General features: G+C 36.9%; 1 protein-coding gene across 1 annotated transcript in view; it reads left to right on the forward strand.

Moving 5' to 3' along the window:
- LOC127452339 (caspase recruitment domain-containing protein 11-like) overlaps nt 1–14,699 on the forward strand; it is a 59,528-nt gene that overhangs the window by 24,449 nt on the left and 20,380 nt on the right. Inside the window, exons 2-6 of the mRNA XM_051717753.1 lie at nt 4,291–4,507; nt 7,975–8,112; nt 8,456–8,781; nt 11,072–11,251; nt 11,376–11,522. Of these exons, the coding sequence (XP_051573713.1) occupies nt 4,303–4,507; nt 7,975–8,112; nt 8,456–8,781; nt 11,072–11,251; nt 11,376–11,522 (996 nt within the window). The 5' untranslated portion in view covers nt 4,291–4,302. The remainder of the gene's footprint in view (nt 1–4,290; nt 4,508–7,974; nt 8,113–8,455; nt 8,782–11,071; nt 11,252–11,375; nt 11,523–14,699) is intronic.

Consider the following 14,699-nt stretch of genomic DNA (forward strand, 5'->3'; position numbering starts at 1 on the left):
AATTGTGATGATTTTGGCTCACATTTAACAAAAACCCACCAATTCACTATCTCAAAAAATTAGAATACATCATAAGACCAATAAAAAAAACATTTTTAGTGAATTGTTGGCCTTCTGGAAAGTATGTTAATTTACTGTATATGTACTCAATACTTGGTAGGGGCTCATTTTGCTTTAATTACTGCCTCAATTTGGTGTGGCATGGAGGTGATCAGTTTGTGGCACTGCTGAGGTGGTATGGAAGCCCAGGTTTCTTTGACAGTGGCCTTCAGCTCATCTGCATTTTTTAGTCTCTTGTTTCTCATTTTCCTCTTGACAATACCCCATAGATTCTCTATGGGATTCAGGTCTGGTGAGTTTGCTGGCCAGTCAAGCACACCAACACCATGGTCATTTAACCAACTTTTGGTGCTTTTGGCAGTGTGGGCAGGTGCCAAATCCTGCTGGAAAATGAAATCAGCATCTTTAAAAAGCTGGTCAGTAGAAGGAAGCATGAAGTGCTCCAAAATTTCTTGGTAAACGGGTGCAGTGACTTTGGTTTTCAAAAAACACAATGGACCAACACCAGCAGATGACATTGCACCCCAAATCATCACAGACTGTGGAAACTTAACACTGGACTTCAAGCAACTTGGGCTATGAGCTTCTTCACCCTTCCTCCAGACTCTAGGACCTTGGTTTCCAAATGAAATACAAAACTTGCTCTCATCTGAAAAGAGGACTTTGGACCACTGGGCAACAGTCCAGTTCTTCTTCTCCTTAGCCCAGGTAAGACGCCTCTGACGTTATCTGTGGTTCAGGAGTGGCTTAACAAGAGGAATACGACAACTGTAGCCAAATTCCTTGACATGTCTGTGTGTGGTGGCTCTTGATGCCTTGACCCCAGCCTCAGTCCATTCCTTGTGAAGTTCACCCAAATTCTTGAATCGATTTTACTTGACAATCATAAGGCTGCGGTTCTCTCAGTTGGTTGTGCATCTTTTTCTTCCACACTTTTTCCTTCCACTCAACTTTCTGTTCACATGCTTGGATACAGCACTCTGTGAACAGCCAGCTTCTTTGGCAATGAATGTTTGTGGCTTACCCTCCTTGTGAAGGGTGTCAATGATTGTCTTCTGGACAACTGTCAGATCAGCAGTCTTCCCCATGATTGTGTAGCCTAGTGAACCAAACTGAGAGACCATTTTGAAGGCTCAGGAAACCTTTGCAGGTGTTTTGAGTTGATTAGCTGATTGGCATGTCACCATATTCTAATTTTTTGAGATAGTGAATTGGTGGGTTTTTGTTAAATGTGAGCCAAAATCATCACAATTAAAAGAACCAAAGACTTAAACTACTTCAGTCTGTGTGCATTGAATTTATTTAATACACGAGTTTCACAATTTGAGTTGAATTACTGAAATAAATGAACTTTTCCACGACATTCTAATTTATTGAGATGCACCTGTAATAATAAAAAAAACAGTTTTTGAAATTGATGACTTGGACCAAATAATAAAGAAAAGCAGCCAATAAGTGCTCAACGTAGATGGGAATTCCTTCAATACTGTTTAAAAAGCATCCCAGGGTGATACCTCAAGAAGTTGGTTGAGAAAATGTCAAGAGTACATGTCTGCAAATTCTAGGCAAAGGGTGACTACTTTGAAGATGCTAAAATATAACACAGTTTTGATTTATTTTGGATTTTGTTTAGTCACAACATAATTCCCATAGTTCCATTTCTGTTATTCCATAGTTTTGATGACTTAAATATTATTCTAAAATGGGGGAAAAATAATAATAAAGAATGATTAAGTGCTTCAAAACTTTTGACCGGCAGTGTATGTATGTATATGTGTGTGTATGTGTGTGTGTGTGTGTGTATATATATATATATATATATATATAAGATCAAGCTTTTGACACTTAGGGCAATTGAGGGACTTGCACACAACTATTACACAAGGTGCAAACATTCAATGATGCTCAAGAAGACAACACACTACTATATGCATACTATACTTTCTGTAAATATCTGTAATGTAGATTGTGAAGAGCAGTACTAAATAAAAAAATATTTTATCTCTTATATCAGATTAATGGGTTATCAACTGTCTTCCTTTTCTTTGGCTTTCCATCTTGTTTCTGAACAGCAATCTAAATCAAGCATTTCTGTGATTTGGTGACTAAAAACAGCTCCTTTTGGCTCCTTAATGTTTCAGTTTAGGAGCCAATGACTCCGAAGTCATTTTTTTAGTCTGGAGCCCTGAAATGCTTTCGATTGAGCTTAATTAACTAGTATTGAACCCGGAATATTCCTTTAAGAAACGTCAGGACTCTTGGAATTCAGCATGTAGTGGACAGGAACTTTTATTCTCTAGTTTAAAAAAAAAAAAAAAAAATCATATAAGTCGAGAACATTTCCAATGTTCTCAAAGTTGTTTAGGCTATATCAATAATAAAAAAACTTAATATATGAAACAAACTCATGAGCATTCATAATTGCATGAACCTTTCCAGTTTGGAAGCTCCGAAGATATGGACATGGAAAATTAAGCAATCACTATTGCAGAGTTCCCACATGGATCATTCACATTCGTACAGGTTCACACACTGTAAAAAATTTTAGGTCATGAGAATTTCTATAGTGAATATATGTTTTAACTTCACATATAATGTACTGAGAGATGACACACGACGTGAATGTCACAGCAACACGCAACGATTGTTCCTGTTTTGGTTTCTTTTGGATATATTTTTGTTGCCGGAGCAAAACTTAACAAAATAACTGGCCATATTGTGTCTAAAATGTAACTTAATTTATAAAGGTATAGTTTACCCAAAAATTATAACCTCATCATTTTACTTATCCTTATGCTGTCTCAAACTCGCATGATTTTATTTCTTCTGCGCAACACAAATTAAGATTTTTTATAGGATGTATGATGTGTATTTGTCCATACAATTTAAGTCAATGGGGTCCAAAACTTTCAAGCTCTGAAAATAACAAAGGCAGCATAAAAGTAATCCATACGACTTGAGTGGTTTAATCCATGCCTTTTGAATAGATATGATAGCTTTGGGTGAAAAACAAAGCAAAAATTCAGTCCTTATTCACCAAAACACTCCACTTCCACCCAGCTCTCTTATGCACGTTCATGAGAGAAGCCTGTGCACGTGTCCTTGCGCTTGACGCATGTGCACTTGCGTGTTCACATGAGACCTTGTTCAGAAGGTTATCAGAACTAGTGGAGAAAAAATATTTTTATATATTAGTTCTGTTGGCTTTTGCTTAAGCGATATGCTATGACAACTTCATAGCCACTGACCACAAATGTAATTTTATTTATTTAGTTATTTATTTTAGCTTATTTTTTTCAGATTGATGCATTTAAATTTCAGAACAAAATTCCATCAAATTGAATTTTGTAACTTTTTAAGATTAACATTTTTATTGATTCAAAGAAGACAAAGAAAAACAAAACATATATACAATGAATCAACATTTAACTCCCACTACTACCCCTCCCCCTCCCCAGTCAACAACCTGACCCCCAACGAACAACCCCGTGGTCTCACTTAAGTACACACACACAGAAAAAATAACTAACTAAATAAATAATAATAAAAAAATAAAATAAAAAATATAATTATCATACACATCTAAAACTACCCTGAGAGTCCCCCAAAAACGTCAAATAACTACCCCATTTCACATCAAATGAATCCCAGATCCCCAGCCTTCTACACGACACCTCCTCGCAAGCTGTCACCCTCCCCATTTCCTCGCACCACTCCCGAATTGAGTGCGCTCCAGCCGACTTCCATCCCCTTAAAACAATCTGCCTGCCTATCATAACACTGGTCAGGACCCAATTTTTTATGTATTTATCTCCTATTTCGATGACCGCCCTATGTCCACAAGGTTTTAAAAAAGATAATGTTTGTTACACTTTGTCTAAAATGAGGCAGCATGTGATACCACAGAGAAGAACGCCCGCTGTAAGGCACAAATGTGTCATGATGAAGCACAGAACCACCACAGCTGCAGGTCATCCATGCATGATAATGTATTTTAATGTTGATCTTCTGCTGAAGGTATTTACAGATGATTGTTTATATAAACTGATGCCTATAGTGCTGAAGCACTAACTTACAACTTAAAGCATGTTTTTACCTCTGAATGGACACATCTAATCTTTGTGCATGCATTTATAAGTTCAGTTTTTTTTATCTTGATGTGCTGTTGATGCTGTGAGTGTGAGAGGAGTGTTGAAATAGTGTCTCAAACATCATTCTTATCTCACATAGGCCTCTGTAGGAATGGAGAACGGAGGCTCATTGATGGACATGCTAGACTATGGAGAGGCATTGTGGGAGAACGCAGAGAAGAACAGGTGCATCCTGTGCCGTTTCATCAACCCCAACAAAATGACTTCATACCTGCGGCAATGCAAAGTCATCGATGAGCAGGATGAAGATGAAGTGCTGAACTCTCGTCTGCTCGAGTCAAAACCCAACCGAGCAGGTACCATACAGTGTGTGTTTAGTGATTTAGTGTGTGTTTATTGGCTAAAAGGAATATTCTGGGTTCAATACAAGTTAAGCTCAATCGACAGCATTTGTGGCATAAAATTGATTACCACAAAAATAATTTTTCTTTAAAAAAAGTGAAAATTGAGGTTACAGTGTGGCACTTACTATGGAAGTGAATGGGGCCAATGTTTAGATGGTTTAAAGGTAGAAAATGTGAAGCTTCTAATTTTATAAAAGGACATACATAAATTATTGTGTTAAAAATCATGTATTATTTGAGCTGTTAAGCATATTGCAGGGTTCCCACTGTCATGGAAAACTTGGAAATATTAAGGATTTTCAGAAATTAGTAATCTTGGAAGAGTCATGTGAAGTTCTAGTGAATATACATTCCAGTCTCTCTCGTTAACATTTGCTTATTTACAGATGCTGTTTACAGAAATGCAGGATTCCCTTAAAGAGACAATACCGTTTTTAAGCACGTGTTCAACAAATCAATGTAAATACCTGTAAATTGTACAAATTTAAACAATAAAAATTTATATATAACGTAAAATATAACACATGCAATATAATACTATATTTATTGATTAAATACATTGATTTGTTCATTTTTAAAAAGCTAAAATGTGACAAATGATGAAAAACGAATCAAATATAATTAGGAAAATTAATATATTCATATTGTACCTAGTTAGAAGGTCCCTTGTATAATTAACAGCATGAGCTGGGAGAGAATTTCTTCATATGTGAGCAAAAGAGACACTATAACTGAAATATACCCATATGAATCGATATCAAATCGAATTGAAATCGAATCGAATTGAGAGCTTGTGAATCGGAATCGTATTGGGAAATCTGTATTGATACCCACCCCTTAAAATACTGCCAAATCCAAAGGAAGGCTACTCTATTTGGTAACAAACACTTTGTCCTAATGAAAAATCACCATGGTTTTACTACTGTAACCATAGTTAACCATGGTATTTGTAGTACAACCATAGTTACCAAAAAAATTATTTAAATATTTCTATAGTAAATTAAAGTAATAAAATATTACTATAGTAAAACCATGGTTACTCTATGGATACTACAGTATTACTGTAGTAAAACCAAGGTTAATTGTCTCAAAACCATGGTTACAACAGTCATTGTTACTTCAGTATTACTCTTATTAAATCATGGTTAATTTCATTAAGGTCCTTAACTTTAAAAAAATATTTTTTCTTACTAAATCCACATTTTAATTTAATACCTGTATTATTATGCTACATGCATCAACATAAAGTGCCTTTATGTGCGCTATTTATACCAGGGTGATATCAGCAATAGATTCAATGTATTGCCGTGCGTTTACGGCACTCGCGTCGAGCAATTTATGCAAACAGTGACTGTTTTGTCAAGGTTTTTTGACCATTGCTGTTGTAATTGACTGCAAATAAAAATGTTTCCAGACAGGAGACTTAAATGAAACAGGGGGCTTCTCTTTCAACGGTTTATCTTCTCCACTTGCCATTTTCAACTACACACCAATGCATGCAGAACTGTGATGTAATTAACTGATTTTACAACTAACAGTTAATTGAACTGCTAACCTCTGTATAAAGTTGACCTACGTGAAACACAGGCAACGCATATCCAACTTACAGAGCCATACAGTGCATTAGCGGAGATTGTAACTCCGCATGTCTATTTGAAGCTGTGTTTTCTTCACCAAACCACATGCTCCAGATGCGCTGTTAGATTTAAGATGAACAGCGGTGCAAATGCTCTCAGAACCATTTTTTACAGAGAACCGTTACACCTCTAGTGGGAACCCTGATATTGTATAGTTGATGTTGTTATACTGATCTGTCCAAGGTTGGTTTTGTATTTATCAGTCAGACTGCCAATACATCAACAATTATACATGATGGTGACAATAATATGAAACATGGGAATATGCAAATGCAAATTCCATGCCAAAAACATTTACATGCAAATCACACCATCAATCAGTTACTCGTCGGCCATCTTTCACTGTTTTCCCAGTGCTGTAATGTGATGATGAATGGATGCTTTTAATCCTGTGAGCTGCCACTGTAGTTTTTCTTTTCCCAACGACTCCTTCCTGAACCCCCGTATCATTTTTCAACTTCTCAATGGCCACAGGCGAAATGGATGACAAGGTTTTCGCCCAAGCTGCTTGCTAAAGTCTGCACTGTTTGTTTGTCACAATGCAGCACATCAGAGAGCTTGTTTACCACGGCTGGGATTTTCACAGCTCCCTAATGATTCTCTTTTCCATTTGAGACTGGCAGTCTGGTACATAATACAGAAGATCTTTCAAGTGTTTTTCTGTTATGAGTTTGTCTGATGATTTAAAATACAATGCACTGCCTTATCAAAGACAGATCAGGAAATTCCGATTATAGTAGAGCAACAACACACAAACACACATTTTGTCAGATAACTTTGAAAATGTGCTTCCTCAATGTGACAAGAATTAACTGGTTTATTCAATAAATTACTTAATATGACTGAATCGACCTGACTACCGGTAATTTGAATTACACCAGTAAGTGAAAATTGTTATAATTGACTTACCCTCATGTAATTCTGTCATATCTTCTGCAAAACACAAAAGGAGATATTTTAAAGAATGTCACAATCACTTATTTACATATAATAGGATTTGATAGTAACTCACTTTAAAGCTTAAAAATGGTTATAAACGTCATCAATGTCATTAAAAGTCTTAGCACTTCCTATCTTCCGTTGAACACAAATAGAGAAATTCTGAAGAATGTACTGATTGCTTTTATCCATGCAGTTACAATAAACGGGAAAGCAATAGCAACATTAAAAATATCATGAAAGTAGTCCAAACGACTTGTGCACTATTTTCAAAGTCGTCATGTGATAACTTTGGGCAAGAAACAGACAGAAATTTAAGTCATTATTCACTGATAACATTCCCCTCCAGTGAGCTGTTAACCAGATCAGTGAGTTGAACTCGAGAACCGGATCAGTCTGATTTGTGTGATTCATTCAGACCAGTTTTGTGATCTGAACCAATGGTTCATTGGAAAGATTCAGCTCAACAGAACAATTGGTTTACAAATCAAGCCATAGTAAGCCTGAGAGGATGTCAAGATTTTTCAGTGAATAATGACTTTAAAGCTATAGAGTGGCTTCAAAAGACTTGGAATGTGGCACAAGAGTCATATGGACTAATCTTTTGCATTCTTTTTGAAGCTTGAAAGCTTATTCATTGTAACTGAGTGGAAAAGAGGGACCAGTACATTCTTTAAAAATCTCCTTTTGCATTCTACGGAAGAGAGACAGTAATACAGGTTTGGAACAACATGAGGAGTAAATAATGACAGAATTTTAATTTTTGGGTGAACTATTCCATTAAGGTAACAACTGCACTTTTTACAGTGCAAAAAAATAAATGTTTAATGGTTTTTGTTTCAGGTCGGCTGCTTGATATCCTGCACACAAAGGGGGAGCGTGGCTATGTGGTGTTTTTAGAGAGTCTGGAGTTGTACTACCCTGACCTTTACAAACTCATCACAGGGAAGGAGCCGACTCGCAGATGCTCTAGTATAGTTGGTGAGCTACTTAAAATTTAAATGGCACACAACTAAATGACCTGCAATCATCCCTTTAAAATCTTTGTTACCATCTTCCAGCTGCTTCCCCTGTGCTATGAGCATATGCTATGAATTCCCTTTTAGATTATGTAGTACACTTAAAAATTACTGTGGCACTTGTGATGGTATCAGATGGTTATTCCATGGTACTTTGAAATATATTGTAGTATTACACTACCTGTCAAAAATGTGCACAACCTAGACTAGATTTATTTAGTTTATTTAGTTTCTTGTGAAGTATTACCATGATACTTTTTTGTGCAGTAGTGTTGCATTGACTGTATTTCTTCTTTTACCTGCAGTGGAAGAGGGGCAGGAAGGGCTCATTCAGTTTTTAATGAATGAGGTCATAAAGCTGCAGCACCAGTCCAAGGCTAAAGATGTGCAACGAGTTGACTTCATGACCAAATGCCGCACGCTAGAAGACGAGCAAAAGAAGCTTCGGCTGGCCAACAAGGAGCTGCTTACTTTCCAGGAGCGCTACAATAAGATGAAAGAAGAGCGCAATAACTATAATGATGAACTCATCAAGGTGAAGGATGACAACTATCAGCTGGCTATGCGGTATGCCCAGCTCAGCGAGGAGAAGAACATGGCAGTTATGAGGAGCCGAGACCTGCAGCTAGAGGTCAGAGACCGTGCAAGGGTAGCGGGCAGATTTGAGCTGTTTTTTGTCATTTAATAGAGCTGTTCAGTCATGAGTTGTAGGCTAATTCGTTAAGTGGTAACCTGGCATTGTTACCTCAAAGATTTATTTCTACTTTATCTAACCCATAAAAGTTACTTTCGCTGGTGTAACCTATTTGTCAGGTAAATTTAGTCAGATTAAATAACATTTTTGTATTTAAAGGGATAATTCACCCAAAAATGAAAATTCTCTGATCATTTACTCACCCTCTTGCCATCCCAGAAGTGAATGACTTTCTTTCCTCTGCTGAACACAAATTAAGATTTTTAGAAGAATATCTTAGCTCTGTTGGTCCATACAATGCAAGTGAATGCTGGCCAGAACTTTAAAGGTCCAAAAAGCACTTAAAGGCAGCATAAAGTAATCCACAAGACTCCAGTGGTTAAATCTGTATGTTCAGAACGATATGATAGGTGTGGGTGAGAAACAGATCAATATTTATGTCCTTTTTTACTATAAATCTCCACATTTGCTTTCACATTTTTTTTTTTTCTTTTTTTTTTCTTTTTGGTGATTCGCATTCTTTGTATATGTCGCCACCTACTGGACAGGGAGGTCAGTTTATAATAAAAAAGGACTTGAATGTTGTTTCTCATCCACACCTATCATATCACTTCTGAAGACATGGATCTAACCATGGATTCATATGGATTACTTTTATGCTGCATTTATATGCTTTTTGGAGTTTCAAAGTTTTGGTCACCATTCACTTGCATTGTATGGACCTACAGAGCTGAGATGTTCTCCTAAAAATCTTCGTTTGTGTTCTGCAGAAGAAAGAAAGTCATCCACATCTGGGATGGCTAGGATGAGTAAATTATGAGAGAATTTTCATTTTTGGGTGAACTATCCCTTTAATAAAACCAGCTAATTTAGATTTTACCACGTGAAGCATTTTTTTTTTTTTACAGTTACCTCAGAAATTTTTTTTCACAGTGTGGGTTCTCTCAGTAATAGGTTTTTATAAAAGAGGTTTTCAATTTGAGTAAAATAAGGTCTGTGGTTAACATTGCTTGAAGAGACTTTCACATTTGCTCTGCTTCATAAACTACATGTTATCTCAAACATGAATTTTGAAAACACTGTGTGATTTAAAAAGGTAATCTGTTAACAAGGATGCAAGTTTTGGAGGCTTGACAAATCGGAAGTCCAAAAAGTACATAAAGGCACAATATAAAAGTAATCCATATGACTCCAGTGGTTAAATCCATGTCTTCAGAAGCGGTATGGTAATGTAGGTGTGGGTGAGAAAAAGATCAATATTTAAGTCCTTTTTTACTATAAATTTCCACTTTCACTTTCACTTTCACATTCTTCTTCTTTTGTTTTTGCCGATTCACATTCTTTGTGCATATCGTCACCTACTGGGCAGTGAGGAGAATTTATAGTAAAAAAGGACTTAAATATTTATCTGTTTCTCAGCCACACTTATCATATCACTTCAAAAGATATAGATTTAACCAGTTTAGTCAGGTGGATTACTTTTATGCTGCCTTTATTTGCTTTTTAGACCTGGCCACCATTCACTTGCATTGTATGGACTTTCAGAGCTGAGATATTCTTTGTTTGTGTTCTGCAGAAGAAAGAAAGTCACACATATGGGATGGCAGCTAATTTCAATTTAAAACCAGCTAATTAAATGTTACCACATGAAGCACATTTTTTAAGGTTACCTCAGGAAGATTTTTTTATAGTGTGGATTCTTGATAATAGTTTTTTTTATAGGTGACTCACATTTGTTTACTACATAAATTACATATGGTATCTCAAACATTAATTTTGAAAACATTGTGTGCTTTAAAAAAGATAATTTGTTAACAAGGATGCTAGTTTTGGAGGCTTGACAAATCGGACAAGCGTTGTTGTCCTTAAGTAGAAACGTAACTTTTTTTTTAAGCACATAGCATTTTCAAAATTCTCATCTGAGGTATAAGTGTGTAATTTATCTTGTAGATCAAAACGTGAGAAAGAATGTTATCCACAGACCCTATTTTACTCATAAACCCTGAAGGAACCCATGGCTTGAAAATGCTATTTCACTCACAGGTTTAAGGACTACAAACTGAACAGCTCTATATGAATACATCTCTTTATCCTTCACATTGTATCATCTAGAAGTGTTTCATGAGGAGGTTGTAGGTCTCCAGTCTCCTTAGATCATTTATTTTAATATCAATGATTTGACTACATGAGACACAAATGTTGCTTGTTATCTCACCATTTTCTTCAGATTGACCAGCTAAAACACAAACTCAACAAGTTGGAGGAGGAGTGTAAAATGGAGAGGAGACAGTCTTTGAAATTGAAGAATGACATTGAGAACCGACCTCGGAAGGAGCAGATATTTGAGCTGGAGCGTGAGAATGAGGTCTTGAAGATCAAACTCCAGGAGTTGCAGTCCATCATACAGGTGAGGATCCTTTCTACATCACAGTAAATGGAAAACAGTGAAAAGCAAACAGTTGGAAAAGGTCTTTCAAAGGAAGAGTTATCAGATATTTTTTGCATGCTTGTTTTGTTTCTTTAATGCATAGCCGGGACCTCTACCTGATTCAGACAAGGCCATTCTGGATATCCTGGAGCATGATCGACAGGAAGCTCTGGAGGATCGTCAGGAGCTCGTCAACAGACTCTATAACCTGCATGAGGAGGTTCGACAGGCTGAGGAGCTCAGGGACAAGGTCAGGACCAGCCATACTCCTTTTATAACCATTTTAGTGCATTTCAGCTGAACACTCAAGCTCTGTTCCAAAACCTATTGAGCTGCCTCTCTGTCTACTGTCATCTTAACTGAAATGACACCTCTTAAATGACTGATTTGAAATTCTTAAAACACAAATAGTGCTCCTCGTGGAGCAAATGGGATTCTTAACTCACAACTGATCCCAATTAAGCACAACGGTGCTTTCCCATGACTGGCCGTTTGTTGTGAGGTCCTGCCCATTTGGGAGCTCGGCCAATCATCATATAGAAAAGCTGGGCTTCTATGCAAGAATCTTTTTTTTTTTTGAAAGCCCAATGTCCAATAGGCAATCAGATGCAGAGTCAAAGTAAATAGCGCTTATAAGGCTCCCATAGACAGCCAAAGAAGCACAGCCTCTGGACTGGACCCAAAATGATGCGTTTAAAGCCACTCATCCAATGAACATTGATCATTTGCACTTTGATTTGCATGTTACTGGTATCTGCCATAGCCATGCTTCAATGGATCTAGATGAGCCGTGTGTCCACAAACTTACATGGACATATTCATGTAGGAAAAAGTGGATTGTAAACTTACGAACGGCGTGAAAGTAATGTGTGATTCTTTACACTTGTATTCGCTAAAAAATTTAAATATTATAGATAATTTGTACATATATCAAACATGTCATATCTGTATTTCTAATGAAATTTTAGGGGAAGCCATGCTTCCCATGTAGTCTTAAAGCAGTCGTCACCAGAGCATGTGAGCGGAGTGTGGCAAGGAGCAAAGCGATCAAATTCCACTGGAATTGTGCTCAGGAATGTAAGATTAGGTTGGATGCCTATATGATGGAGGTTTTTGTTTTGTTGTTTGTACCTCATTCAAACAAATAAAATGACAAGTGATTCACCGAGTGAATCAAATGATAAACTTAACATATTTAACAGGCAAGTAAATCTGAGAAAATCCAAGTTGGAAGTCTTAGCGAATTAGGAGTGACAGTTTTTGTTACCGTAGGATTTCATTATGGTGATGGAAGGCTGAGTGCATTCACTTTTTATTGAGGCAGGCAGCCGCTCTGCTCCAACATCGCTCTCGCTCATTAGCACTCATGATCGTCGCTCACATGCTCTGCTTGGTAGCCCATGTTAGCTTGCCAAATAAGGCAGATGCCAGCATTGGGCAGGTTGCATGACATGCCCTCATCCTTAAAAACCATTAACATAACAATACAAGGTAAAAAAAAGTAAAATATAAAGGATACTGCATTAAATATGGATTACAGGTTTGATATTGTGTTGACATCCAATGCAAAATCTGTATCCTGAACCAAAACCAGTTGATCAGTTGAGAACCACTGCTGTAGTAACTATAGCAATACATAACACACATATATTGGGTAAAATAGTCAATTTTTAATGAGACTGAACAGTTTTATTGATATTTTTCTATAATGAATGAAATATAAGTTGCTGTGTTTACGGTTGATATTTCTTTGAACTTGAATTTCTTCACTGAGCTTTTCACAATTGCATTCTTGGATTTCCTTGTCTGTCAAGGACACATGCAGTTCTACCTTAATATATGGCCAAAATTAGGTATCTTAGAAGGCAGAATAATTTTACTGCCTACTATTTGGAACGGCGTTCATTTCAATAGCTCGCCTTCAAATGCTGTCTAGGTTGGCAGCTAACTTCAGTGTGAAAAGAACAGAGCATCTAAGGTCAGACTGGTTGACTTTAGGTCACGTCTTGAATTTTCAAATGACCTCATAATAAACATGCTAAATGTGATATTACATTGGTCTCATTGGGGCATTGCGTATTTAATATGGTCCCTGCATGAGAGTTTTTAGTTGACGCCTAGAAATAATGAAGTGTAGGCAAAGGGCTTTTCACTTGTCACAAGAATGAGAAGTGACAGAGGCTGATGAGGACTGGCTGCTCTAAGTGGTCCCTTCTGCAATGTGCTGCATCTCTAATTAGCAGTGCATCTGAAGTGACGTGTGAAAAGTGTCAGAATTCAGGGTAAGACAGGAAGAGGGAGAGGGGGCTCAAAGACTTATTATCAGAGCCAGACCTCTTTTGGGGCTTATCTAATGTACCACTTCTTGAATTAAGCTAAATGAGAGCAAGACTGAAATTGTTGTGTTTTGCCTCCCTAGCACTGTCTCTGATATCACTAGCAATCTAGTGACCCTGTCATTAAATGTTCACCCCATTGACAAAAACATGGGAGTGATCTTTGACACGGCTCTAAATTTTGAAAAACAAATAAGTGCTATGGTGAAGGGCAGCTTTATCCAACTCAGGTTGATTGCTAAATAAAACCATTTAAGTATTTGGAGTTAGTTATTCATGCCTTCATCACATCCAGACTTGACTATTGTAATGCACTGTACATGGGTCTTGGTCATTCATCTCTGTATCGCTTGCAGTTAGTCCAAAATGCAGCTGCTAGGTTGCTGACTGGAACAAGGAAGAGGGAAAGTATTTCACCTGTTCTAGCATCTCTTCACTGGTTGCCAGTCCAATACAGGATTCATTTTAAGATTTTGTTATTTGTTTTTGAAGCTATTAATAGTTTAGCCCCATCTTATCTCTCAGAACTCTTTAGTCATCAACAGTCCTCCAGGACTCTCAGATCCTCTGATAAACATCTCCTGCATACACCACGCTCATGCTTGAAGTTTAAAGGGGATCGTGCCTTCTCCGTAGTCGGCCCTAGACTATGGAATAACATACCTCTGGACATTAGATCCGCTGCTACACTTCACATTTTTAAATCACGTCTGAAGACATATCTATATTCTTTGGCTTTTGTATGAATGTTTATTGTGTAGTTTATTGTATTTAATGTTAATCTTTTTTATTTCCCCTTAATTAATTGTTTTATTCGCCCATGTACAGCACTTTGGTATACACTATTTTTTAAATGTGCTCTATAAATAAATTGATCCTGACCTTGACCTTATAAAAGCTGTTTTATTCTACATGGAGAGGGTCCCCTCATGGCGGCTGCCATGTTAGAATCACATGACCAGCCGAATACTACTTGCTTAATCTCAGAAACTGCCCTGTTATTGGACACTTTCACTCATGAATTAAATTAATTATAGCTGATTGTGAATTGTAAATGTATACTATGGCATCTGTAACTGAAAACTGTTGTG

This window comes from Myxocyprinus asiaticus, chromosome 14 (genome assembly GCF_019703515.2).
Source record: "Myxocyprinus asiaticus isolate MX2 ecotype Aquarium Trade chromosome 14, UBuf_Myxa_2, whole genome shotgun sequence".
Classification (NCBI taxonomy): domain Eukaryota; kingdom Metazoa; phylum Chordata; class Actinopteri; order Cypriniformes; family Catostomidae; genus Myxocyprinus; species Myxocyprinus asiaticus.